Source organism: Syngnathus acus, chromosome 10 (genome assembly GCF_901709675.1).
Source record: "Syngnathus acus chromosome 10, fSynAcu1.2, whole genome shotgun sequence".
Taxonomy (NCBI): domain Eukaryota; kingdom Metazoa; phylum Chordata; class Actinopteri; order Syngnathiformes; family Syngnathidae; genus Syngnathus; species Syngnathus acus.
This window is the reverse complement of record NC_051095.1, coordinates 12,063,371-12,088,398: the sequence shown is the minus strand read 5'-3', so window position 1 is coordinate 12,088,398 and position 25,028 is coordinate 12,063,371. Positions and strand designations below refer to the sequence as shown.

General features: G+C 40.6%; 1 protein-coding gene across 4 annotated transcripts in view; it reads right to left on the bottom strand.

The window, feature by feature from the left end:
* Window positions 1-23,461, bottom strand: part of unc5a (unc-5 netrin receptor A) — a 130,320-nt gene extending 106,859 nt beyond the window's left edge. For 2 of the 4 annotated variants that reach the window (XM_037262044.1, XM_037262045.1), the window contains exon 1: window positions 22,866-23,461. In XM_037262044.1, the coding sequence (XP_037117939.1) occupies window positions 22,866-22,956 (91 nt within the window). In that variant the 5' untranslated portion in view covers window positions 22,957-23,461. The remainder of the gene's footprint in view (window positions 1-22,865) is intronic. The other 2 variants (XM_037262046.1, XM_037262047.1) reach the window with 1 other exon arrangement.
* Window positions 23,462-25,028: the final 1,567 nt, after the last annotated feature.

The window sequence follows — 25,028 nt, the reverse complement described above, 5'->3', positions numbered from 1 at the left end:
ACTTCTTAATATTTTTATTCTTTTAACTATTATTGATATTTGATTTATCAGAGGGGGAAAAAAAAAAAGAGATCAGAATTAGCTCAAAACATTCAGGAATGCAAATACCATTTGGAATGCGGACATCAACAACGTGTAATCACTGGTATTTACCGTGTGAACATGACCGATGCAATGCACTCTACTGCACTTTTAATGGTAGCTTTAAAATATTAATGGTCACTAACTAGCAATGTATTGTATTTTTTCATTATATTTTAAATTGGTGGTCCAGGTCAAACACATCTCAGAATCGTGCTGTAACTACATATTACATTAACTGGCTTGACATTTTGTAGTATTGTGTAAAAATGACAAGAGGTTTAAATAGTTGCCTGCTGCCAATTTCTATTTATTACAGAAATAAATTGCAAAAAGACCCTGGGAGCACAGAACCAGTTCCTTAATATTACATCACATATTTTTATTAGAATTGGAGATTCAAACAATTTAGCCCAGATGAGTCATCATAGCGGAGGGTCGGCAACAATGTACATCTTACTTCCCACAGCTGATACTAAATTGTTGTTCTTTTGGCCACAAACCTGTGGAATCAACAGCAACTCATCAGGTTGCAGATGAGTTGTCAGCTTAATTGTGTCTCTGTTGCATTGAAAGGATCAATTTCACACAAATCACAATTCCTAGATCAATTAGCAGCAAGTAAATTATTTGAAAAAATGTTTTTTGTTTTTTTAAGACAAGCCAACACGTCAACAGTTATGTAACTGAAACCTGGATGTGATAATGTACTATTAGTGGAATCAACAATAATTACCATTTCAATCCACTTTCATATGTTTACATACGTAAACAATTCCCTTGAGATTAAGGTGTGCAACTTAAACAAAATGTGTTGCTTTTACTCTTTACCAACAGAGCTGTACTGACATTGCAACCAATCAACGTATTGAAAAAGGGCTTGCTGGTGTTCCTAAATTTGACTAAATATGAAAACCTCAGACTGAAGGGTGTTCAAATTTGGGACCTGAACGAGAATAAACAAATGCAGTCTAATCAACCTGCAGCAGAGCACCTCTATTTTCTTTCAAAGTGTATTCCTCTGTGAGCCCCTGTGACAAATAATTCCCTTAAAACACACCAGATAAGGCTAATTTGGTCAGGTTTTGCTGAAGGGATGCTTATCTCAAAATTCAAATAAGGTCAAAAGAGAAAACAGTCGCAGACATAGAGATAATATCTTAGAGAAAAGAAAAAAAAAATACCCTGCATTCGGTCGAGAAATGAGTCACACACGGGATCTTTGTAGATGTGGTTATGCCCTTAATTGTAATTTACCTCCAATTGCGGGGACATAAAAGTCACCATCATATAAAGGTAGAATAAATAACTGATAAGGGCAATAAAAGGAAAGCATTAGGCATTAATAAGAAAAACAGGCTTCAATTGAAGACAAAGCATAAATCTGTGTATATGTAGCACAATAAAAAAGAATCTCAGTTTCTTTCCAAATTTTCAATACAGATTCATTTATTGCTTATTTGTTTAAAAATACATGGGAAGAAGACCTTGAAAAAAAAATCACAATACAATCACATAATGAGACAGGGGAAAAAACTTGCATTATAATAATTGTTCATCCCTAGTAGTTCTCAGAGACCCCGAAGCTTGATAGAAGTCATGTTCTGAAGCAACGTTTGGAAAACTCCTCTACTGTGTCAAAATTGCTACCATTCAGCGTGACTGTCATGTGACAGGAAAGGAATGAAAGTGCTTTTAACCAGTCAGTAGGAGGATAGTAGATATGGAGGAACAATAGTGTTGTTGAGGCCCAAAAAAATAATAACTTGTGAGTTATCTTCCAAATACTGTTTGCAGGCATGCACGGCAGAGAACCAGTTGCCATCATTCAACATTCAGTGCTGCTTTTGTCAGCTCATATTGTAAATATGTGAAAGTGCAATTTAACACGTCAAAAGTGGGATTAAGATTTGCCAGTGGCAGCTGATTGGGTGTTACAGATGCATGTTCACATTTACAAAGAGGTATCATTTAAAAAAAAAAAAAAAAAAACAAAAAAAAAAAAAAAGACCACCCTCACCAATTAATTTCTGTAAGGACCCGTCTTGGGGACTTGACAGTGATTGGTTCAAGTCCAGCCACAGAGGAAAGTCTCAGAATTGGTACTGGAGTCCTGGAGTTCTTTCAAGAGGGAAGGACAGTGGTGGTTCTTGTTGAAAATGTAAAGCTTTGGAAAAACTGCTGGTGCCATTTTGTTTTTTCAAAACCTCTGTGTGACATTTATACCGAGACGGCTACAGCCGAGACTTGATCCAGACACCTGCCTTCACTTCTTGATTGGGTCTTATCAGTCACTTGTCACCACCATGTCAGGAAAACACCAGTCTGCCCGAAAGACTCAGAAATGGAGCGCAGGAGTGGGAGGAGATCATTTTAATGCTTTTGGCATTTGCACATTTTTGATCCTCGAGCTTGAAGGTTGTTGTCAGCCTAAGCCTTATTCGATTGTCTATTTTGTTTTGCAACCCACTGCCTGTCCTTGTGAACAGTTGGCGAGTTGGAAACATTTTATTGCTAGAGCATGTACATATAGTATGTGGCAATAAAGCATGATGTCGGCAACACAACACAAAAGGCAGGCACAGAAATACAATTTCACAATGCGTCAAATGATGTCAATTAAAGTATAAGGAATGCTTTTGAATATATTCTGTCCATGAGGGCAAATACTGTCCTTCACGAGTAGGGACTCATAACACCAAATAAACAAATATAATGGGTTAATAAACTAATCAGGGAAAGTTGTATTTTAAATACACTTTAAGGCAAACTAAATTGTATCTGATTAATCAACAGAATAATAATTTAAAAACTTGTGACGCCCCTACACACAACGCTTTTGAATCGCAAAAATACTTTTATGGTGAAGCTTGTGGCAACAAAGGATGACCTATTGGAGTGGACAAGTCCAAGTCAAGAGAACCAACTTGGATGTTTAACTATTTATAAAAACGGCGGCTAACTGACCGTGACCCATCTAGAGAAGGGAAATGTTTTGAGCTATGCATAACACACAAACCAAACGGCGTCCAATTAGGCTGACACATAACACAATTGATAAATTGATAATAATGCAACTGTCTATATGACAACCAGGTGTATTGTTTGCACCTGCAGGACATTTGTTTTGCAATTGCCAGGGGCATAATGAGAAGCCAGGCACCCGGTGGGAGTGAGCCTGATTTATTTTGTTTTGTGTCACATTAGCTAGCTGTCCTGTCACCTCCGTATAGCCGCAGCTTTATTGGATTTCGACACTGTGGTCACATCTACGTCCACTCCTATCAAGGGCGCTGACCGGAATTTCCCGTGATGCCATGCTGCCCTCCCTGTGACCTCATTTTAAAATGCCAGGTGGAACTGATGAATACTAAAGGGATGATGATGTTAGCAAAATAACTTCAGTGATGACTGGGAATCCCACGAGGAAAAAAAAGAATGTGTCAAACTGTGTATGGTACTCAAAATATTATTACTAAAAACACATTTGCAGAGAGTTAATGACATGCCAAGTAAATAGGTGGTGATATAAATTCCCAAAATAGACCTTTTAGCTGATCATAACTGAAGATTTCAATGAAAAAGGGACAATGGGAGAATAAGCAGTGTAGAAAATGGATGGATGGTTAATCAGAAAAAAAGGAGAATCATGCAGTTGGACGAAAATGTATTTTTTCATGCGTGTATGTATTTGAATTGTTAACAGGTAGTTAGTTGTATGTCTATGTAATTATGAATTTTGTCAAAAAGTGTTTTTAAACAATATTTAAATAATAGGGAGTGGAAATGATAGTCATACTTGAGTGCATAGTGGCCACTGATAGGTCTCCATATACTACATATAATTATGCATTTTATTAGGTATTGTAATAAAATCAAGGCTAGTGACATTTGTGGCAGGGGCACCACAACTTGGGTCATAGTGGACCCACAGGACATAAAAAAAAAAAAAAAGCTTAACATTGGACCCTGGTCTATCCATATCAAAAAGGCTAAGAAGACAGCACGACGCAGGCTGTAGCTGCAAATGCAGTCTCTAAAGATAGACTGTTTCTGAGCAAGCGGATTATATTTGGTACCAGCATAGTATCTTTATTTTTCTGCAGAGTTTTGCACATTTTGGGCCAAAATCAATCACAATTTTAAAAATAGACCCCTTGTGCCCAGTTGGACAGAAGATACATTTTTCCTGTTCTCACAAGCCATAGCAACACAATATGTGGCAAAGCAAAAGCTCAAAATCCTTCCATTCGTTTGTCCGTCCATCCGTTTATCCATCCATCCATACCCACTTCTTCTCACGAGGGCGACGGGCTTGCTGGAGCCCAGCCCAGCTGACTTTGGGCAGTCGGCAGGGGACATACTGAACTAGTCACCAGCCAAACGTACATTCAGGTGTGTTAAGGCTGCCTTCATTCCTACGTTCAGGCATGCACTCAAGTCGTGACAACAGATGAAAGTCCATGACAATTATAGTTTAAACAGTAAATAGTGTGACAAAGCCATTTGGCTTTCCTTTTGGAGCAGGAACACCACAAATATTTGTATGCACAGGTAAGCTGCTTAACTTCTCCTTTCAAAGTTGGACGAGAGCGAGAGGAATAATTCAATAAAGTCCACTCTCAGTAACATTGCATCCCGCAAAGCAGTGACACTGCCTGAAATCTATAATGACAAATCAGACAGCTGTATACTGGGATTGTTGCAATAGGAGGGCAGGGCGGTGGGGGTGGATGTGGAACGGGAAGGTCCAAGATGTACAAACTCATCTGTGAAGTGAAAGAGGAGTGACACAGGTGGGAAAGATTGAGGAAACATTAATGTAGAGTGCTGCACCCACCGTGATTATACCACAATGAAAATGCTATTGATCATGGTCACTTCCTCTCAGAGAAATTATGCCGTTTGCCTTTTCCCCTCTGCAGTTTGGAATGAAAATGTAAAGCGTTAAAAGGAATCCTCTTGAGCAATACACCACAATAACAGTGCTACCTGAAGCTAATGAAGTGCTGTTTTCATTTAGAACAAAGAAACGCCAATGTGAATGTACGCCAATGTACACAGGCTTGATTGGTAAAGAGTGAAAAATGTTTTCCCAATAATATTTAGTCAGTTCAAGCTAACTCTTCACTCGCATGGAGAATGAGGCGTGACCCTCCCCCCAAATTAACCCTCAATGATTTTGTAGCCATTTGAGTTTTCGTACCACGATCGACCATCTTTGCTTTGATCTTCTGGCAGAATTACTGCAACTGCAAGGGACTTGCATTCAAGCCTTGCTGGCAAGAAAACAGTCCCTGACAAAATAAATCCCATACATTACAAAACCCCCCACACATTTTCAAGTCTGAATCTTTGAGTTAGCCCTTAAGTGCCTTGTCTCAGTGAGATAAATCCATCAAAACTAAAAATCTTAAGAGATGATCGGTGGTCAGTAGACCAATAAGAAAGAAAAGTAGCCTCAAGTACTGGAACGCACACACCGTGATATGGACCCATGGGAGACTGCGAACATGCATGAAAAGACACGCTAGACAGTGAGCTAGGATAACCATCTCACACGTGTGCAGTCTTCCTGCATTTCTAAATTAAAGATAGCGAGATAGCAGAGCCCCATCCACAGTGTGGGAACGCCCAATGATTTCCTAAAGTCAAGGAAATGGATACAACAAGCCTCCCAAAGGTCAATGGTTTCTTTTTCATTATCTCTTATCACCTTTTTGGAAGCATCAGCTGTGATATACCTCTATACTACTATATTTAGTATAGACCTTTACCTTGCTCCTCACACCTCAGCTTGACCACTACTTTCTACATGGATGGGCAGAATGATCAATTATCTGGTTAATTAATCATTAAGAATTTTGTGGTGAGTGTGAAACCTAATGGTGATTAATGACTTAAAAAATTGACTTGGCTGGAACCAGAAAAGATGCTGCTGGGTCTCATGTTTGGCATTTGGCACAAGCTGAGCTACACAAAAATCTCTACTGTAGCCGAATTGCTCAACACTGGTACGAAAGTAGAAGTTCAGAACATTCAGTCTAACTATGCTATTCCTTGATTGCAAAACTACACAACGTTGGAAAGTGTAGAAAATTCAAGATAGCCTTTAGAATAATAATGAGGCATCTGGTAGTGAGGTGATGGTGGGAGGGGGGGGGGGGGGGTGCAAGTGACATTCTTCTGTTTTACATTTTACTCATTCAGTTGTGGTCTATATAAAGTGAAACAGCGATGCTTTTGTCTGAATTCCTCGTTTTGATAGCATCACAGGTCCCTCTTTTGTACTTGCTCTGAGATGCGGCTCAGAGCAAGCCGTTTTGGTGCGGTCTCTTTAAATGCAAATGAGCTACTTTACACCCCACGCCATCCAGGCCACAAGAGGTGCGCCTCCCTTTCCGGTTGACATATTTGTAGTTTTTCAGCCGAGGAACTGAACCATCAACGAAACAAAGTCTTTCGGCGAATCCTTCTCTATACAGACACAAGATTTCTGAAACACTCGTCTTTGACCAAGCAGGACTTTGACCACAGATGTGGGAACACTGCTTGAAATGAAATTTGACCAGACACTTCTTTGAGGTTCTGATGCTGGAGGACGGTGGAATGACTTGTGTGGATTAATGCTTCCAACAACAGAACATTTTGATCTCCACTTTGGCATCCTTGAGTTGTTTGGACTACAAAAGTCTCTCTGATTAATAAAGATGGCGGATTTGCGAAACTGTTTGGTCACGCTCATTACCTTGTTTGGTAGTTCCGCCCCAACGGATGTGATGTAATAAATAAAAATATGTAATAGAAAACAGAGAAAACTGAAAAGAGTAAAAAAAATAGCCCCCAAACAGATCATAAAAGTATCTCTGCAGCACCTGGAGGGATAGATTACACTTCTCTACAATCCTGGAGACTCCAAGTACACAATAAAAATGAATACAAAACAAAAAAAGTGGATTTTCCATGATACGTCTCCTTTAAACTGTCAGAAATATTTTCATGCTAGGGCTCAGAGCACTCCAGCATTTCATGACCCTGAGAGTGCTCATGTTTTTCTGCTCGTGTTTTGACTCGGAGTGTTATGGAAACAAAGATTTAGTGTGACATCGCTGCTGCCAACTTTTGCAGCGCAACGCTTCGCAAAAAGATGGCACAGTCAAGCGCCTGGCACGCTCCAAGACGATGTCGAACACACAATTAGTACACAAAATAGGGCCAAAGGTTCAGTGAGTTGGTCTTCCTCAAAGAGGAGTAACACCAGACGCACATTTTGTTTTATGATTCAATGTTGGGAGAAGAGAGTGGTACTGTCAAAGAAGTGCAAGTTTGACTAGTTTCGGAACAGAGTGACATCTGGGATGGTGCACAGCTGTCAATCATTTTGCTCCTGGTAGCTTGGGGCTCGACTTTCGATTGAGATTTTGTCCAATGAACTGCAATGATGCCAAACCTTTTGTTTTGGTTGTTCACAATGCTCATCATAAGTGAGGACCACATCACAAAATGTTTTAATTAAAAACAATTGGTGAAAATTCTATAAAAGAAAAAAAATATTCTGTGTCTAACTGGTCAGCCAAATGCAACTACAGCTCATGTGTGTAATTCTACAAACAGTGCGTGAGCATTTGAACCGTTTAATTCCTCCTTATTACAGCAGGGGCTGGCTTTAAGCACGGGGCCCTAGTATAATTTTTCTTTGGTTTGTATTTGTCATGACACTTCTATAGATCTGCGGCCACTGTCACAAACTAAAGCCTGCGGCCTTCATGGGGGTCACCCTTTTCTTTTCAGTAGCTCTCACAACCAGCGTTTGTTCCTTATAGCACAATCTGGAGATGCCATTAGTGGAGAGGGAGACAGTGATGTTTAGTGACAGGCAACGACTCTTCTGGTAAAGAAAGTGCCCTGAAGTCATCAGAGTGTCACACACACACAGCCAGAATACACATGGCCCAAGCTGAGTCCACCTTTGTTCTTGCTATCTGCGGACAGGAAACTAACTCTGTGAGGGGGTGGCGTCAGGTGGGCATCATGAGCCACAAGCCCGGTTGTGCCACCGCACAAAGCTGACAGCCCTGCTTGTCAAACATGCTGCAGGACAACACAATGGGGAAAATTAGCACAGAAACGCGTCTCTGATTTTGCCGCAAGAGGCACTTTTTGTCTTTGCATTACGCTTGTGACGACTGTCCTGACATTTATGGCCCAAGCTCAAAAACATCTAGAAATTCAGCAGGCGGCTGGGAGGAATGATAACGAAGGCACTACATGGCCTGTTTGGGGCTGATAACTCAGACTCAGCATAAATCAAACACCTTCAGGCCATTCAAATAATTTGTAGTTGGGCATCATATGTTTGAGAGGGGGTACAAGAAATCAGAGCAAGAATGTATCACCCATCCCAAATGAAATGTGCAGACATGTCAAATTATATCTTCCCAATGAATGACTCGTGCTGTTTCTCATTACTTTTTAAAGACGTTATTCGAAACAAGTGAGTTTCACCACTGCAAATTGGCCACAACTGTAAGGTTTATAACTACCTCATTTCCAGATGCCAAATGGTGTGCACCATTTTTTTTATCTCGGTACTGAAATACATTTAATGGCATGTTGTTTTCTTTCTCCTGGGGCTATTTTTAACATTGGCCAAAACAGAGTAAATCAACTTGTGGTTCATTTGTGGAATGATAAGAAGACAGTGTGCAGACAATACCATAGACCACTCTATAGGCACTTAATAGCTTTGCTTGGCTGCCTCATGCTTATGGGACTTGGGGGGCAGCTGTTTGCTTTAGAACCATCAGGCTGTGGAGGCTCCATGCATTAACAATAGCTTAACACAAAATGGCACCCAGCTAGAGATGTACAGGGGAACTTTGGGGATTTAACGGACGGACTGACTCAAAACCCCCATTTGGACAGCACCAGTTCCAGAATTAGATGCAATTCGCCACAATGCCGAAAAATGGCACTGATGTTTCCAGCTCACACTGCTCCCGTCATAGATAAAACAGAATGACACTAGACCAATGGCAGGCTAAAAAGTGGTGGCCAGGTTGGTGGTGGCGACTGTCCCATCAACGATAACAGGAAGCATGGACTTAGCTTCACATAACCGTAAGCACGCAGCTCAAAGTCGTACCTACTTATTCATATCTAAGGCTGTTTTAACTCAGGTACTCGTCATGTACATGCTTGTCAAGCTATGTCAATATTTACCCCAGTTCTTGCTTAAACTTGAAAAAAGCCTGGTCTGAAGAATGCAAAGGGAAGATGAGTTGATGTCTGCAATTAAGGTTGTAATGCAGATTGTACTTCACGTTGATAGCCTTTAAACAAGTAAAGAAAATAAAGAAAGTATTACATAAACTAAACATTTGTCTCATTGTAATTCAAACTAAACATTTGTCTGTTATTGTAATTCAAAATAAACATTTGTCTGTCCTTATAATTCAAAACAAACACTTGTCTATTCCTATAATTCAAAATAAATATTTGTCTAAATTGACATACTTAAACTTTGAAACAAGTAATCAAACTTCACATTTCAACTTAATTTGACCATTCAAATCGATAGTTACTCAACAATCAATACAAATGTCCATTTTCATACCAGTTAGTTGCGTCTTGACCGTGAGCTGAGTGATGTTTTGTTGTTTGTTCCAGTGCTACCAAACATTTCTCCTTTGTTAATTGCTGTCCATGCCATGCAGGCTACAGGAAGTATATAGGTAGTTCCAGGGCTCAAGAGTTGGACTGTTTTTGTCTGACAGTTTAATTTTTCTCTGCCCCCTGCCGGTTGGGAGGTTTGGAGCTGATTGCAAGTTGCCTGTTCCTGAGTGCCTGTTTGAGTGAATGTGGCTTTCACCTCTGAGTTGACATGGCAATGCTATTTTTGGTACAATACCCGGTTGTTTTATGTATTTTTTTTTCAAAAGGGAGGTGTATAAAAGAACCGTTAACATTCTGACCAGATGCGTGCCATTAACCCCCCCACCCCCAAGCACCAACAAGTTCAAGGAGATACTTTCCAATTTTCCAACCAGTTTTAAGGATTTTGTTTATGTTCATAATAATTGTGTTGTGTACGGGCCATTTTTAGGGTCACAAAAAAGTAGTTTGATGTAAAGGACAATTGGTTCTATCGGGTGACCCCTTTCTTCAACTACTCCGTTAAATTGAGGTTCCACTGAATACAGAACGTTATGACACACCATTGCGCTCATTGCTGGAAGTGTGTTTGAGAGAACTTTTTCAAGTCAAGATTATCAAATGAACACTGATGGCCGTAATGGAGAAGACTACAAAAAAAAATCACGTTTCCGCATCCCGCTCGCCTTTAATGAGTGTGGAGGGCTGAGGGAATCGACTGATTAATGTAAATGGAATGTGAAAGGTAAGACAAGCCTGATAAAAGAGCTGAAGGGTGCTGAGCTAAAAGCACCTTTTGTAGATATTAGAATCGTTATCCAAGTTAAAGAGTCTTTTATATCTACATGGGACTGAATTTAATCTTCTGCCTATGAACACGAGTGGGACAAATCCTTTCTTGCAAACTGGACAGGGACTGGGAGACTTCCACAGCTAAGTGTACTGAGATAAAATATGCCAATGATCTGAAAACGATCACTTGTCTGAATTCTGATCAAAAAGTGATGGATTTCCCAGTGTAGGAAATGACAGAAATGTGATGGAAAAGTATAACAAAGGCACTTTCAACAATGACATTTACAACAGCAATCAGCCTTAGCCTGATGAGTTATGTAATCATCCCTTTAGTGGAAATGTCAAAGCAAAGCCATAAGCAGCATATGTGGCAGACCACGAAATTAGGTTTGTGATGACAAATCCGCCCAACTTTTCAACCAAAAAATTATTCTAAACAAGTGGTGGTGGGAGGGACAAGGCTATAAATGTTTCTCCAGAACAACCTTGGATATGGATCTCCTTTTCTCTAGTCTAGACCAGCAGGTCAAAGACAAAAGACACAGGCAATACGTATATTAGAGGTATCAGCTGCAGTTTAGTGTTGTTTGTGGCAGCGTGGGGCTTAGTTTATGAGACATCAAGCTGATCGACTTACTAGTTAGTGTGGGAGTTGATGCGCATTTATGTGAGGATGTGCTGCAAATCAAAACAACAAAAAAAATAGCGGTCAGACTGTGGAGGTAAATTAAGGATAGCATCACTTAAAATGTTCCCAGTCTCCTTGTATTTGCTTCTTTAGCTTTGTTTACTGAAATTCGTCATTTGAAAGGCAAAATGGAAAGAGGAGAAGGAATAATGTTACAGGAAACAGTTTCCCTGAGTCTCTCAGAAATATTCAAAGAAACAAAGGTCCTAATACATAAATATTTCATTGTCGATTACAGTTTTTGAGGAGAGTCAACCTTTGGAAGTCAGATCTGTCAGTCAGAAATAAGATTGCATCATCATTTTTACAAGCAGAGCAAAATCTCACAAAGCTTAAGCGACACAATGGAAACTACTGTCTCTTGTAGTAATATTAGCAGCATCCAGTAAGCCTTTTCTTGATAATATAGTTAAGATTATTCGACTACAAACTGTTGACTCCACACTTCACTGTTAACTCCTTAGGCTAAACACAATTGAATATGCTGCTCAGTATTCATGAAAATCAACCTTTGACGACATTTACGACCGAGATTTTGGGATTAATTTGAGATCCCTACAGCCCACTGAACTTGTTCTGGAAAAGGGCAGATGCCATTTAAAAAAAAAAAAAGAAACATGAATTGTCTGATAGAGTAGCCAAGAGCAGTCTGCAAGGGCAGGTTACATGAACAAAGCAAGGGCAGTATGGGTAATAGAGAATTCATATACCGTATATACACTTAAACAAAATCCTCCTTAAGGTGGACTTTTTATTTGTTTGTCTAACAATACAAATAGTTTGTGATCACTCATTCCTCAATCACTCCTTACCTTCTCTGAATTTCGGGAGAGGCATTGGTGTAACAAGTACTGAGCACCATGAAACTAGAAAAGCTCTATGTAAATGACACCCATTTAACATTCATGTGGAAAAATGGAAGTGAAAAATCCTCTATTGTATCATCCATGAGTGACGGGATGCTCAGAATTGAGTTTAAATGTGCCGGACCAGTGCAGTATAAAAGGATGAATGAAATCATTAGAGGAGCCGATAACAATATCGTATGACCTGAGCTCAGTGGGAGGCCGAAGTACATTAAATCACTGCTTGAAAGTGGACACCAACACACATTCATTAAATGACTCCCACACAGAACAATTAGATTGTTTTCTGTTAGATTGTTGTTTACGAGACATTTGCTGTCTTTGGTGCATTTCAAAAACTAACAGTGAACAAAATCAGACCTCTTAATTATTTGAGCATAAAAAAAACGACAAAACTGCTGAGTAGAAAGCTCCCTCAAGGCAGGACTCTAGGAAGGTGTCCAATTAGGAAAAAAATATCAATAACCACGACAGTGGTGCTGGTGACATCATGCTGTCTTTTTGTTAAAAGCACCAGTGTGTCTTTTTTGCCTCATTAGTATTGCATGTCATGCTGATCTCACTTTAAAAACTGACTGCCCCCAGCAGACCCAAACCAAGAAGTGCGTTCACTCAAGAAAGGCATTAACACATGGATACCTAAGGAGAGTTGTCATATGCCCAAGGCCAATATCATTTCTAGAAAATCTATACAGATAGGGGTATTGTTTTCTATGGAATACTAGCTTGGTAATCATGTCTGTCTTCAGAAAAGACCTCTCACAATTTGCAATGTTTCTTATTGTATTAAAAACATCAGCGTCAGATTGTTTCACTTGATGGAACTATCCTGCTTTGTCGCAATATTTGTGAGGAAGCATGACCAAAACAACTCACTCCAGTTTAGAACCTCATTTTTAAATCTAAAATACTTCCTAACAATGGAGGATGACTTAATTCATTCATCTATCTTCCGGACTGCTTATTGTCACGATATTTGTCACATATGCAGATACTGTTCCGGCCTTACCTTCCGTATTCTCCCTCGTTGCTGCTTCATTCCCTCCCTCGTGTTTGTCATTGGCTGGCTGACATGAATCGAGGGTTGTAAACATGTTTGCAAGGGCCTGAACCTTTGTGAAATTATCTTGAATGCTCATATCTGAATATCAAAATAATGATATAGCATTCAGCCCTAATATATACATACGCTGTAAGTACATCGACCCACAAGTACACACACACACACACACACGCACACACACACACACACACACACACACACACACACACACACACGCACACGTGCGCGCACACACACACACGCACACGTGCGCGCACACACACACACGCACACGTGCGCGCACACACACACACGCGCACACACAAATCTACATAGAGGTACACTACTTTCATGTAGCTACAGAAATGATATAATTAGGCCCTATAATTGATTGGCTCACATTGTAAGAGTCCATTTCTCAATTCTTCATTCTACCTGAAATGAATGCTCAAACATCAGCAGGTAATTATCAAAAGCAAGGCTAATGTACAGATGCGGTGAATTTTAAGCATGCAAGGAAGCACACCCGCGACCCTCATGAGAATGAAGCGCTTTGGATAATGGATGGATGCAAATTCTACACTTTGATTCAACATAAATGCATTGCCAGTGTGGATTTAAAAGCAGGGGGCCTCAATCAAGTGCAAGGCACTTTGCAGATAGCTAGATGGGTCCACTCCCAACAGCAACAGGATGTTGCCATCATTCATTGCAATGCATTCAACATTTTTATTTCTAAGCCCAATGTTCCTGATGGCCTTGGCAAAAAAATATGCAGCCAAACTTTTAATCTGTAATGTTAAAAGCTAGTTTCACAACTGAAAACTGGAAAGGGATACAGTATGTTTGGGGAAAATGGTATCAGAAGACCTTCGGTGATCAGAGACGCTGCTTCCTCACACATCTAGGATAAATGATAAAATGTTTGTTTCATGGAAGACAAATCTGAACAGGACATATGTTTGAAGATGAGTTGAAAATGTGCAAAGAATGACAATTTATTAGGGATGCAACATCCAAATGTCATGATAAAATATCACCATATGACCCTCAGAACAATATTGATCACTATATTCTGGGTAAGTTGGCAATACAAGACAGAAAATATCACGATACGATATAAAAATGATATTGTAAAAAAACAACTCAATATTGAAAACAAAATAGTAGTTCACAATGCTGTGTTCAGCTGAACCAGGCAAATAGTAATATTTTGTTTTGTTTTGTTGACAGAGATGTGCTGCTTTTAAAGCCGATGATATTGTGGCAGTTTTAATATTGTAATATCACAAATTGCCGTTATTGGTACATATCTACAATTAAGTACCGATTTGCTGAGCTATAACATTTAACTCTTTTTCACCATCTCAGTTGTCTAAGAATTTTGGCCGTGGCTGAAACTGGGCCCAGTAACGGACTTAAGTCAGTACTGGGTGCCTTCATTCCATCCGGGGCTATTCAGCCAAGTCCCACTTCCTTGGTCCATTTCTGCCATGACAGCTTGCAGTTGCCACTAAAGCTTGCCTACAAGCCCTCCCGAAGTGTTTCTGGGTGTTATTTTGGCTATAGTTTCTTTGCCACGTCCACGCGAGGCAGCAGAACGTCCAGTTTCCTGCAGAGGATGATGTCACGAAGCACGGCGAAGGTGAAAAAAATAAAGATCTTCAAGGGGAATCTGTGCAACACACTGCTGTGGTCACCTCGGTTGGCCACGATTCCACCAACGTAAAGGAGGGGGAAATTGTCTCAATTGTCTCTAGGGCCAGTGAGAGCGAGCTCATTGCTCAGCAGGAGCGACCTAGAGCGGGAATGCACTTGATTGACAGCTGAAGGTCACATAGTCCTGCTCCAATTTGTTATGATTTTGGAGCCTTATGCAATTTGGTATTCATTTGAATTTGGTAGGCTTGTTAAGACTCTTATCTGTGGTGTGTCAAATTTACAAGGCATATTTTTTGTCACTTTATATGGTCTTTAACCAACTGTTTCTACCCCTGCATAGCAAAACCTGCTGCATAGGCTATAATGTGCTCTTCAAGTCAGTGCTCTGTTGACTCAGTTGAATTGGCTTCCCTAAGGCATCTGTGCCTGGACACATCGACATAATTAGAAAAGGTCATTGCGCCTCCTCTGTCTTGTCAACAAAATCACTTCAATATGACAAATTCAGGGTCAGGCAGCACCAGATCTCCCTCAGATACCCTTCCTGATCGAGGCCCAGCAAGATGCAACTGTCTCAGCAGACTGATATGTGATTGTTTTTTTGTTTTTTTTACCTTTTGTCCTGCTAATTAAGGGGCATCATATCAATGAGCTATACAATTGGAAGAAGGTGTTTTTCGTCAAGGTTGAGGTAGCAGCATAATTGCTGTCTCTGCCATTTTCTCGATACATTAACTTGCTTTGTTAAAATGATGTCTAATATCTTCCAAAGAGATTCATCTTATGTGTATGATATACACTAGCAGAGAGTTAATAGCTCAACAAAAACCATCTCGGATGCATCAAAATAAAAACAACGACAACACTGATAACTGCCAGTTGGAATCAATTGACCTTCAGAACATTCCCTACACTGGATGATGAAGTGGAAGAGGCTTTCATATCGCTCCCTGGTGGCCTCACTAAAGAACTATTAATCTATGGCGCTCCATATTGCATTCAGATTTGCTTTCCCCTGTCCGCCGCGTGGCCCGAAGTAAAGGCCAGAAGAGAACCCAAAGGAGCAGACACGTTGTTATGATGAGCTGCACCGAGACACCTTTGGGTTCCTAAGCACTTCTGCAGACAGTGACTGATGGCCAATTAAGCATTTGTAGAAGACTATTGATCACTTGGAGAGTCCCAGCATTTGGAACATCTAACCCACCACTCCTGTCCACTGCATGCTGTGCAACCACAAACGCACAACCATTCTGTTCTATAACCATTCATTCTATACAACACAGTTAGGTGGAAATGGTTTGTCAGGAATCCAACAAAGGCTAAACAATACAAACAGTGAATGTTGTGCAAAGTGGCCTCTGTCAGCAAATATGAACTTACGTTCAACCGAAGGACCACGTTTGCGATATTGGGAAATATCTTTGGAGACACAATTGAACGGGGATCTTTCTTTATTTAATCTCTGAATATAAAAATAGAACCTTGTAGTTCTTAACGTATAGATGAGTTTAATCTGTATTACCAAGATCAGCAGCAAAGTGTTTTATAACACGAGTCCAAAAATTTTGAGTTAAAGTTGCGAGACCTAGTCATTGTGAAAACTATAACATGACAAAATGATCGTTTATAGCCATCACAATTTATGAACAATTCTGAAAAATAATTAATTGTGATTTTTCCCCCCCCCCTTGATATTACTATTTCAAATTTAATGTGACCTTTTTCTCAAGGTACGCTCTCTTCTCACATACTTTTTCCACAAACAGTAAATGAATTAATATATTACAGCAAAAAATTATCATAACTTTTTCAGTCTAAGTATTTCAATTAAGTCAATTGTTTCAACTGCCCAAAATTCTACTAAAGTCAAAATCATAAAACAATAATGCAAACAAATTTGTGGTTTCACCACTTCACATTTTCATGTTTCATAAAACAATGTCATGTAAATATGTAGACTTCACTTATTAAGCAATGACCTTAGCTATACCAGTGATTGTCCATTTAGGGGTCAGGACAAAGAAGAAACAAATAAATAGCAGTCCTTGGTTTATGACGGCACTGACCTCGGACTCACTGCTTTGTATTTAATTGTTTTATAGTCAGGTTTTTTCCCCCCCCAAAATAGAAATACTGAATTGACTGGTTTTAGAACTGTGGATGTTTAAAATTTGATACACATTTTCAAAGGCCATTTTTTAACAGTGAATTTCCATTATTTTTCTTGATTTATATAAAAATGGGTTGTGTGTGAGTGACACCACCAATCTAGAGATTATATAAATTAATAAAATATACAACAAAGCCGACCAATCAACTGAAATGAAGCAGAGTGCTTGTTGTGGTTGAGTGCTTGCTTTTTATAATTGCAGCCTTTGCAATTTGAAAATTGTATTCTACTTAACTGCAATTCTGATTTGAATTGTATGAATTGTTCAGTCCTAATTGACAACATTTTCCATTGAGGGCTATTTTCACCAAGGAGATGAGCTACTTTTGTTTGCCACCCTTCCTGAATGATGTTATCAAGTACACTTTAACAGGAGCACACACAATGAGACCTCCTAAAATGTCAACATGGCCCTCTATTTCATTAACTTGCAGAGGTTCGATTCATCTCACATCAGAGGTTAGGGGTCACTGCTATACCAGCCAGAAACACGCACACACACATGTAATGATGCGCTGAATTTTTAGGAGGAGAACAAATCAAAAGTCAGTACCTAAGCTTTCTCACATGGCTTTGGATCACACCAATGTGGTAACTGAAACAAAAGGGGAGAGTTTGACAAATGAAGCATGTGGGCAAGGCATCTGCATAGAAGGCAGAAAACAACACCAGCCCTCTGCAAGATTTGTCCTCCATGTCCTTTATGACCTCCTTAAAACTGCTATTTGGCAATGATAAGCAAAGAGACAGTGCTCGCTGAAAGATAAGGTACCTGGGTATTTGTCACCAAATGGAGCGTGTTTCTCTATTGTTTCAAGCTGACCTGTGCTGACACGCGCTGTTTACCGCCTATTCATTTGTGGTGGACTATCATCTTAGCACTCATTCATCACAGCAAATCCACACACAATAACTTACATTTTTGCACGTTTCACTGTCAGGAAGCGGAAACATTTACATCAGCGTTAGCCACAAACTAAATTAACATGAAGTTGAATATATAAACACAACCAATTTGATCATCTTCAACCCCATACTCCTTTCACTAAAATATTGGTTTCTAATGTCTAATTCTGTAAACAGCATGAAAATGCAATTAAAGAAAATGTGTACTCCTGAGAAAGGGGAACATTTTAACACAACACTTCCAAAGTGTAATTTTCGAACGCTGAAATATTCTGCACATGTACATACCAATTTATTTAGTCAAATCTGGCAGTTAAAGAGAAATAATCCCCGCCTCAGTGCATCACTCTTTTGGATGCATGTCTCATTTGAATTCATTTCCAATGACTGGAGGGCAATAAATTAATGAATACTGTTCAGTACATTGGTGAGTAAATTATTTTATCTTTAACTTAGATGGTTTGAAAATGCTACGACAACAGATAGTAAATATATTTGGAGAAGGATAATGAGGATAGCACTGCCAAGAGAGAGCTGTAGAAAGCTGTAGAAAGACCTTCGAAAACCAAACTATGCAGAAGGACAAATGAATATATATGTACACACACACACACACACACACACACACAAAGTACGTATATATATATATATATATACATATATATACCGTAATTTTCGGACTATAAGTCGCGTTTTTTTTCATAGTTTGGGTGGGGGGGGCGACTTATAATAAGGAGCGACTTATGTGTTTTTTTCAAAAATTTCCCCCCCCCCAAAAAAAAGTGAAACCGCGATAAACGAACCGCGATGAAGCAAGGGAATACTGTAATTAGAATTTCAAGTGACGTCAGCAGCGCGACGTGGCGGTTGTTTACATAAAGGACAAAGATTGATCACGGGATGACGAAGATGACGAAGGACCCCACGTACTACCGGCATCATTAGCGGCTTTCTTTCTAAGTGACACGGCGGACGAAGAGTTCGAAGGATTTAAGGATTTGGAGTGACACAGAAGGTTTGAAAAACTATTACGGCTTTTACGCACGGCCGGTCCTATTCTATGGAGCTCTCTTTCACCTCCGTGGATGGAAGTCTGGGGCCGGCGCTCGGGCGGGTGGCTGTCCAGGGACGGTGGATGGGGCTCGGACATGGCTTTTACGCACGCCCGGTCCTACTCTCGGGAGCTCTCTTTCACCTCCGTGGATGGAAATCGAGGGCCGGCGCTCGGCCGGGTGGCTGTCCGGGGACGGTGGATGGGGCTCGGTCATGGCTTTTACGCACGCCCGGTCCTATTCTATGGATCTCTCTTCCACCTCCGTGGCTGGAAGTCCATGCCACCACACGCCTGGAAGTTTGTTTTGTTAAATAAAGAGCCGTTTACCAAACCCACGTCTTTCCTTGTACTTTGTTAACGCTACAATCTAGTTATATACTAGATCTGTGAATAACGACGAGGCTGACGTCAGGGCGCACGCGCGGCGTTGTTGACAAAGGATGAGGAATTTGATCGATGGATTTAATGATTGAGAGTGCACAGATGGTTTGATAATACTATTGCTTATGTAATAGTTATTTGATATCTAATTTATATATCGTTATATGGGCCTGCGGAATATTTTGAAGTGCAAGCGCCGTCAGCTGCACGCACCCATTGTTGACAAAGGACGATCGATGGATTTAATGATTTGGAGTGACACAGATGGTTTGATAACATTATTGCTTATATAATAGTTATTTGATATATAATTTATATATCGTTATATGGGCCTGTGGAATATTTTGAAGTGCAAGCGCCGTCAGCGGCGCGCACGCATTGTTGACAAAGGACGATCGATGGATTTAATGAATTGGAGTGACACAGATGGTTTTATTAACGTGTTATTTATGTAATAGTTTTTTGAATAACTCTGAATGTTATGTCAGGGCCGTTCTCAGCTCTTCGTTTGTGTTTATGTCACGTTAGCATACTTATCGTTTAGCCTGTTGTTGCTCGTTCATGACTGTTCTTGGTGTTGGATTTTGTCGAATAAATTGCCCCCAAAATGCGACTTATACTCCGGAGCGACTTATATGTGTTTTATTTCACTTTTGTGGGCATTTTATGGCTGATGCGACTTGTACTCCGGAGCGACTTATAGTCCGAAACTTACGGTGCACACGCGCACACGCGCGCACACACACACACACACACACACACACACACACACACACACACACACACACACACACACTGACCAGAAGCATTTCCTCCCAATAAATTGTGTTAATTTTATCTTTCATGAGTGGAGACAGAATTATGCAATAGATGTCTGCCTGGTGTCACTGGATCGCCACACACTTGCATCATCACAAAAAGTACACCCTGTGGAAATTGCATCCAATTCCCTTGCTCCTTCCAGACAACAATTACTTGGCAACACTCTCATGGGGTGCAATAGGAGGAGAAAAAAAAAAAAAAAAAAAAAAAAAAAAAAAACGAAAAATCCCATCTTTTTCTCTCAACTTGGATTTCTGGGCTATTTTTATGTGAATGGACAGGCATGAGGAAAGTTCAAAAAAGCGACTTGCAAGATTTCGTGGGGGGGGGGGGGGGGTTACCGATCGGTGACCGATCATGAACTGAGGTTGCACTGTGTCATTCAGTTCAATCTGATTTTTTTCTTTGAAAGTCAAACTGGAATTACGCTGAGCAATTATAAAGTCTATTTGACCAAATCTGAGATCCAAGAGCATCATGGATTATGGTTGGCCACTCCATGAAAGTACGGAACATGCATGCAGGCAATCATGCATGGAGAAACTTTAAAACACATACACTTTGCATACTGAAGGCATCAAATGCTGTTCACACACAAGTAAAGCAGCGCAATACTTTGTTCCTGAAGCTCAAAGTATACCCCTTCCTCACAACAGTGCCAAAGTAAAAGTGCTGGGCTAGCTAAAATCTAGACTGACAGGCCTACCTTTATTAGTGACTGACTTATTTTTCTCGGCAAAAGAAAAAAGACAAGTCTGCTTTTGATACGGGCAAGCGCCGAGTCAGCAGCCTTGTCTCTCAGAGGATCGTTTGACTGATCTTAGTGGAGACCGCCGTCCCTGTCCTGATGTAGGAAGAATTGGCTACCATATTACCTGCGATCCATTTCTGGCTCACGCCCTGTGCTATAAAAGAAGCCTGTTGGGAGTAAGCACGCTCGCATTGACCTAATATGTGACAGAGATTGACAGATGCTCAGGATAGTGAGCCTAGAAATCTGATCCAGGTGACGGGCACTATATCTGACGTTAAACTCCCCGTTTTCCTCCACATGAAACACTTGCATGCGTCGAGGGGAAGGAAAAAGAAACATCCTGAACAGGCTTGTGAGTCGATCACAGCGCAAACAAAGAGTATCATGTCACTCCTGTGGGATTTTAGAGACTCAACCTGACCTTAAGCTTCAAGTCTTTGGACTGTGGCAAAAGCTCACAGTGGGGGAGAGAGAAAAAAAAAAAAAGAAGAATCACGTGAAAATGAGCCAACGAGGAATCACAGTGAGCAAACAGGATCATGCCACCCATATTTGAATCAAATGCATCCAAACTGCTCCTGAGATTGGTAGACGTGGTCCCTGGGACATGCCTGTTTATTTAGCCCCACTATATTCCTAATCAAACACTAATTGATGCAAGAGGAAACGCCAGCCTAATTCATCATCTCTGTGCCCCAAAGCAAGGCAATCACACAACTTGAACATCTTTGTCTTCGGCCCAAAGCAAGGTTAAGAGTTGGGAACAAGTGAAATCTCCTTGTTTTTGGGACACACGCCAGCGGCTTTTGATTGAATTGTAAAAACAAGTCGTGAGTAGAATTGTATTGTCACAGGCCACAGAAAACTGAATGAGACTTATTATAATATATTGCCATGGTGAACAGATAGGCATAATAATGAGTCCTTTGTCAACTCAAGATGTTTGAATACACTTACAAAAAAGGATCCCAATGTATTGTTTGTAAAAACCACTGAAGTAGTGAATCTCAAGGCAAATGTAGATCACAGACACATTCTTAGCTGTCAACGAGGAAGTAAAATACAAATAAAAACAATAGAAAAATTGAATGCCTCTATTCTTTTGTCATTTTTAATTTTGTGGCCTTCTGCATTGTGAGCACATTTGATATAACACCCCTGCTCGGTTTTCAGGAAAAGTGTGCATTGGTGAAAAAGGCATTTTCAAAGGAATTAAAAAAAAAAAAATAAACAAGTTTGCTTTGAGTTTTCAGTCAAATTTAAGTTCGTCGTGTTTTAATGACCACAAAGACGCCCAGTCAGGTTAGAGCAACCGAACAGTTTTGTACATGAAAGCATATTTGCATGCGACTGGCAGCGCTTGGCTAAGAGGCAAGCCCATAAAACGCAATTCATCAGCGCAAGTCGATGTTCTTCCAACTCCGTAAAGCTGTCAACGTGCTGCAAATGCAGCAGGATGGAGTCGTGCATGCTTTGTGGGACATCCGTGCTGCAGCCACTGGATAGAGGGAAACAGGCTCAGAATGTCTCCCCTTATTACCCAGCTGCTACTGCACATTTACTGGGGTAAAGATTGTTTATGTGACAGTAAAGGAGCACCGTGTCACTGTGCATTGTCATTCATTATACATACAAGAGCCATCTGGTCAAAGCTTCATTGGGCAGTTTTGACACAGTTCAGCTCCAATTTGTGAAAGGAAATGAAACGTGCAATGTAATTGGAATTAAGCATGAAACGTGATTGGAATTAATCACATTTGAACATTGCCTTTGCGTGCGTGAGTCGTGGATCAAGTTTGAACCGCGTCACCACGTGAGAGCATCTTATAACCTTGAGGGTGACGATGAAACAATAAAACGACCCTCATGATCCGTTACGCGCCGCCGCTTCCACACGCAAAGACATAATGAAGTTGACACCGGCATGCACTTTAGCAAACGTAGAAAAGAAGAAGAAAAAAAAAAAAACACAGAGAGAGGAACTTACCGCTGCAGGTGACGCCGGTGAAGCTGAGCCAAAGCACAAGAAGCTTTGCGCTGAGTCCACAACGGACAAAGCGGCCCACAAGAAAGGGCATATTCGTGCTTTTTTTTTTTTTTTTTTTAATCAAGTTTCACAAGACAAGAGACAAAAGCTGAGATAACGTCCGGAGGGTGTGATGAGAAGCACTTTTACGACGACGCTGAAGTGTGTCCCTCAGCACATGTCCTGTGCGCCCATCCTCGCGCGTCTCCGGTTGCTCGCAACAACGAATCTCAGGTGTGGTACATGAAATGATGTCTTCCTGCACCCGCAGAAATCTGCCTTGTTTTGTCCCAAAACTGACGCTGTCATCTCCTTCACTCCGAGAAAAAAAAAAAAAAAAGCCGCTCCCCCCGCACTTGCTGAGAGGGGAAGGGACGCACTTTTCTCCCCACTTGACAGTGGTCGAGCGAGAAAGTGAGCGATGCGGCCAAAATGCGAGAAATGGTAATAATTGGCCTCGGCGAGACAACATCTGCTTGCGCAGCAATGCTGGAGTGCTGAGAGACAGAGAAGGTAGTAAGACCGTCAAGGCTGAGAGAGGAGCGGCAAAACCAGGAGCGGATAACTGCGAACGTGGCCACGGAGCGACCTAAACACGCCCAATCAATCGGAGGGGATAAAGTGAGGAGTCAACGTTTAAGGATAATGTCGTCAATTCCAAATAATATTTTACTTTGTTCTTTTACTACTGCGACAGTTTATTAAGCATCCCATAAGAGTGCATATGCATACACAACCGCACTAAAGTGTGTGTTGGGGGGACGCTTGATCATTCAGATTTCAATCAGTTTGCAGCCCCACAGTACCCTCATATTTCAACCCATGCAAAATTTGTACCGATACGTCACATTTATTTGTATAGGCGTGAGATACAAAAGCGTTTTAAAGGCCTTCAAAGATCGGCAATATCACACAAAAAAATCATCGGTGGGAAAAGGGAAAAACCTTGACAAGGATGGAGGAATCCCCCGTCCAGGATGTTCAGGCTGCAATGAGCAACATTACACATTATGGTGTGACATAATATTGTTTGAAAAAAAATCACGAGTCCACTTTGTTTTGTTTTTGAACCCCAGAAATGAGGAAATATTCGCACCCTCCCCAAACCTTTTGTCATATCAGTCATATTTTGAGATACCTACATGGGATGTGTTATTTATTCTGTTCTACTACATCCACAACAAACAAAAACAAAGACACACGCTCTTAAAACTGCTGGATCGAAAGTAACACAATTTGGGTGAAATACAATATCGATGCAGTATCCCAGAGCTGCGTCCAAAAGGGACAGAGACAATGCTGGGCTATCGTCAGCACAATGGGTTGAGAACTTGACCCAGCCAAGATTTTCTTTGCACTACAGGCAAAAAAAAATACCCAAACTGATGAGTCAAAGCTACTAGGGAGTGAGTTACCAGGTTATCAAAATAGCTGTGGTAATACTAAGAGTGTTACATGAAATTTACTTCAACTCCAGTACACAACAAAACTGTCATAAATGACGCTATTTAAATCTAATCTTCTACCTAATCTACTGGGTCAAAAATGATGAACCCAACCTTGGGTAAAAATGACCTAATTTGTTCAACATTCACAGGTGCCCAGCAAACGCAATTTTGAGTGTGCAATTTAGATCTGTCCAACAGTGTCAATCAATGTTACATTTCTAAGGGCAGAATTTCCGACACAAGCACTCTCATTGTAGGTGTATCCTCATGTTGTGGCTCGTGAATGTTTGATGGATACGATTTGTTTTCGTCAATGAAAATAAGCATATTAGTGCTTTACATACTACATATACACACATCTCACTTGAGCATGGCTTTTTTTTTTCTTAGTTTTTTTTGTCTCGAGAGCGGATGTGTCTGCCGCTTCCCACTGCTGTCGGACAAACAGATGAAGAAGCATGAGGATTAGCGCTCCCGCGAGAGTCTACACCTGTCAGCATACTCACACCAGGCTATGACTTATGCTCCAGATAGCTTTTCTTATTTTCCGAGGGTGTCGGTCGAGTGATTATCGGACTGTTCGGGCGTGCTTTCGACAGCGTCGCAGAGCTGATTATTAATATGCTTCAGAAGGGTTTTTGTCTTTTTGTTTATGTTTTTCCTCCACTGCCTGCAT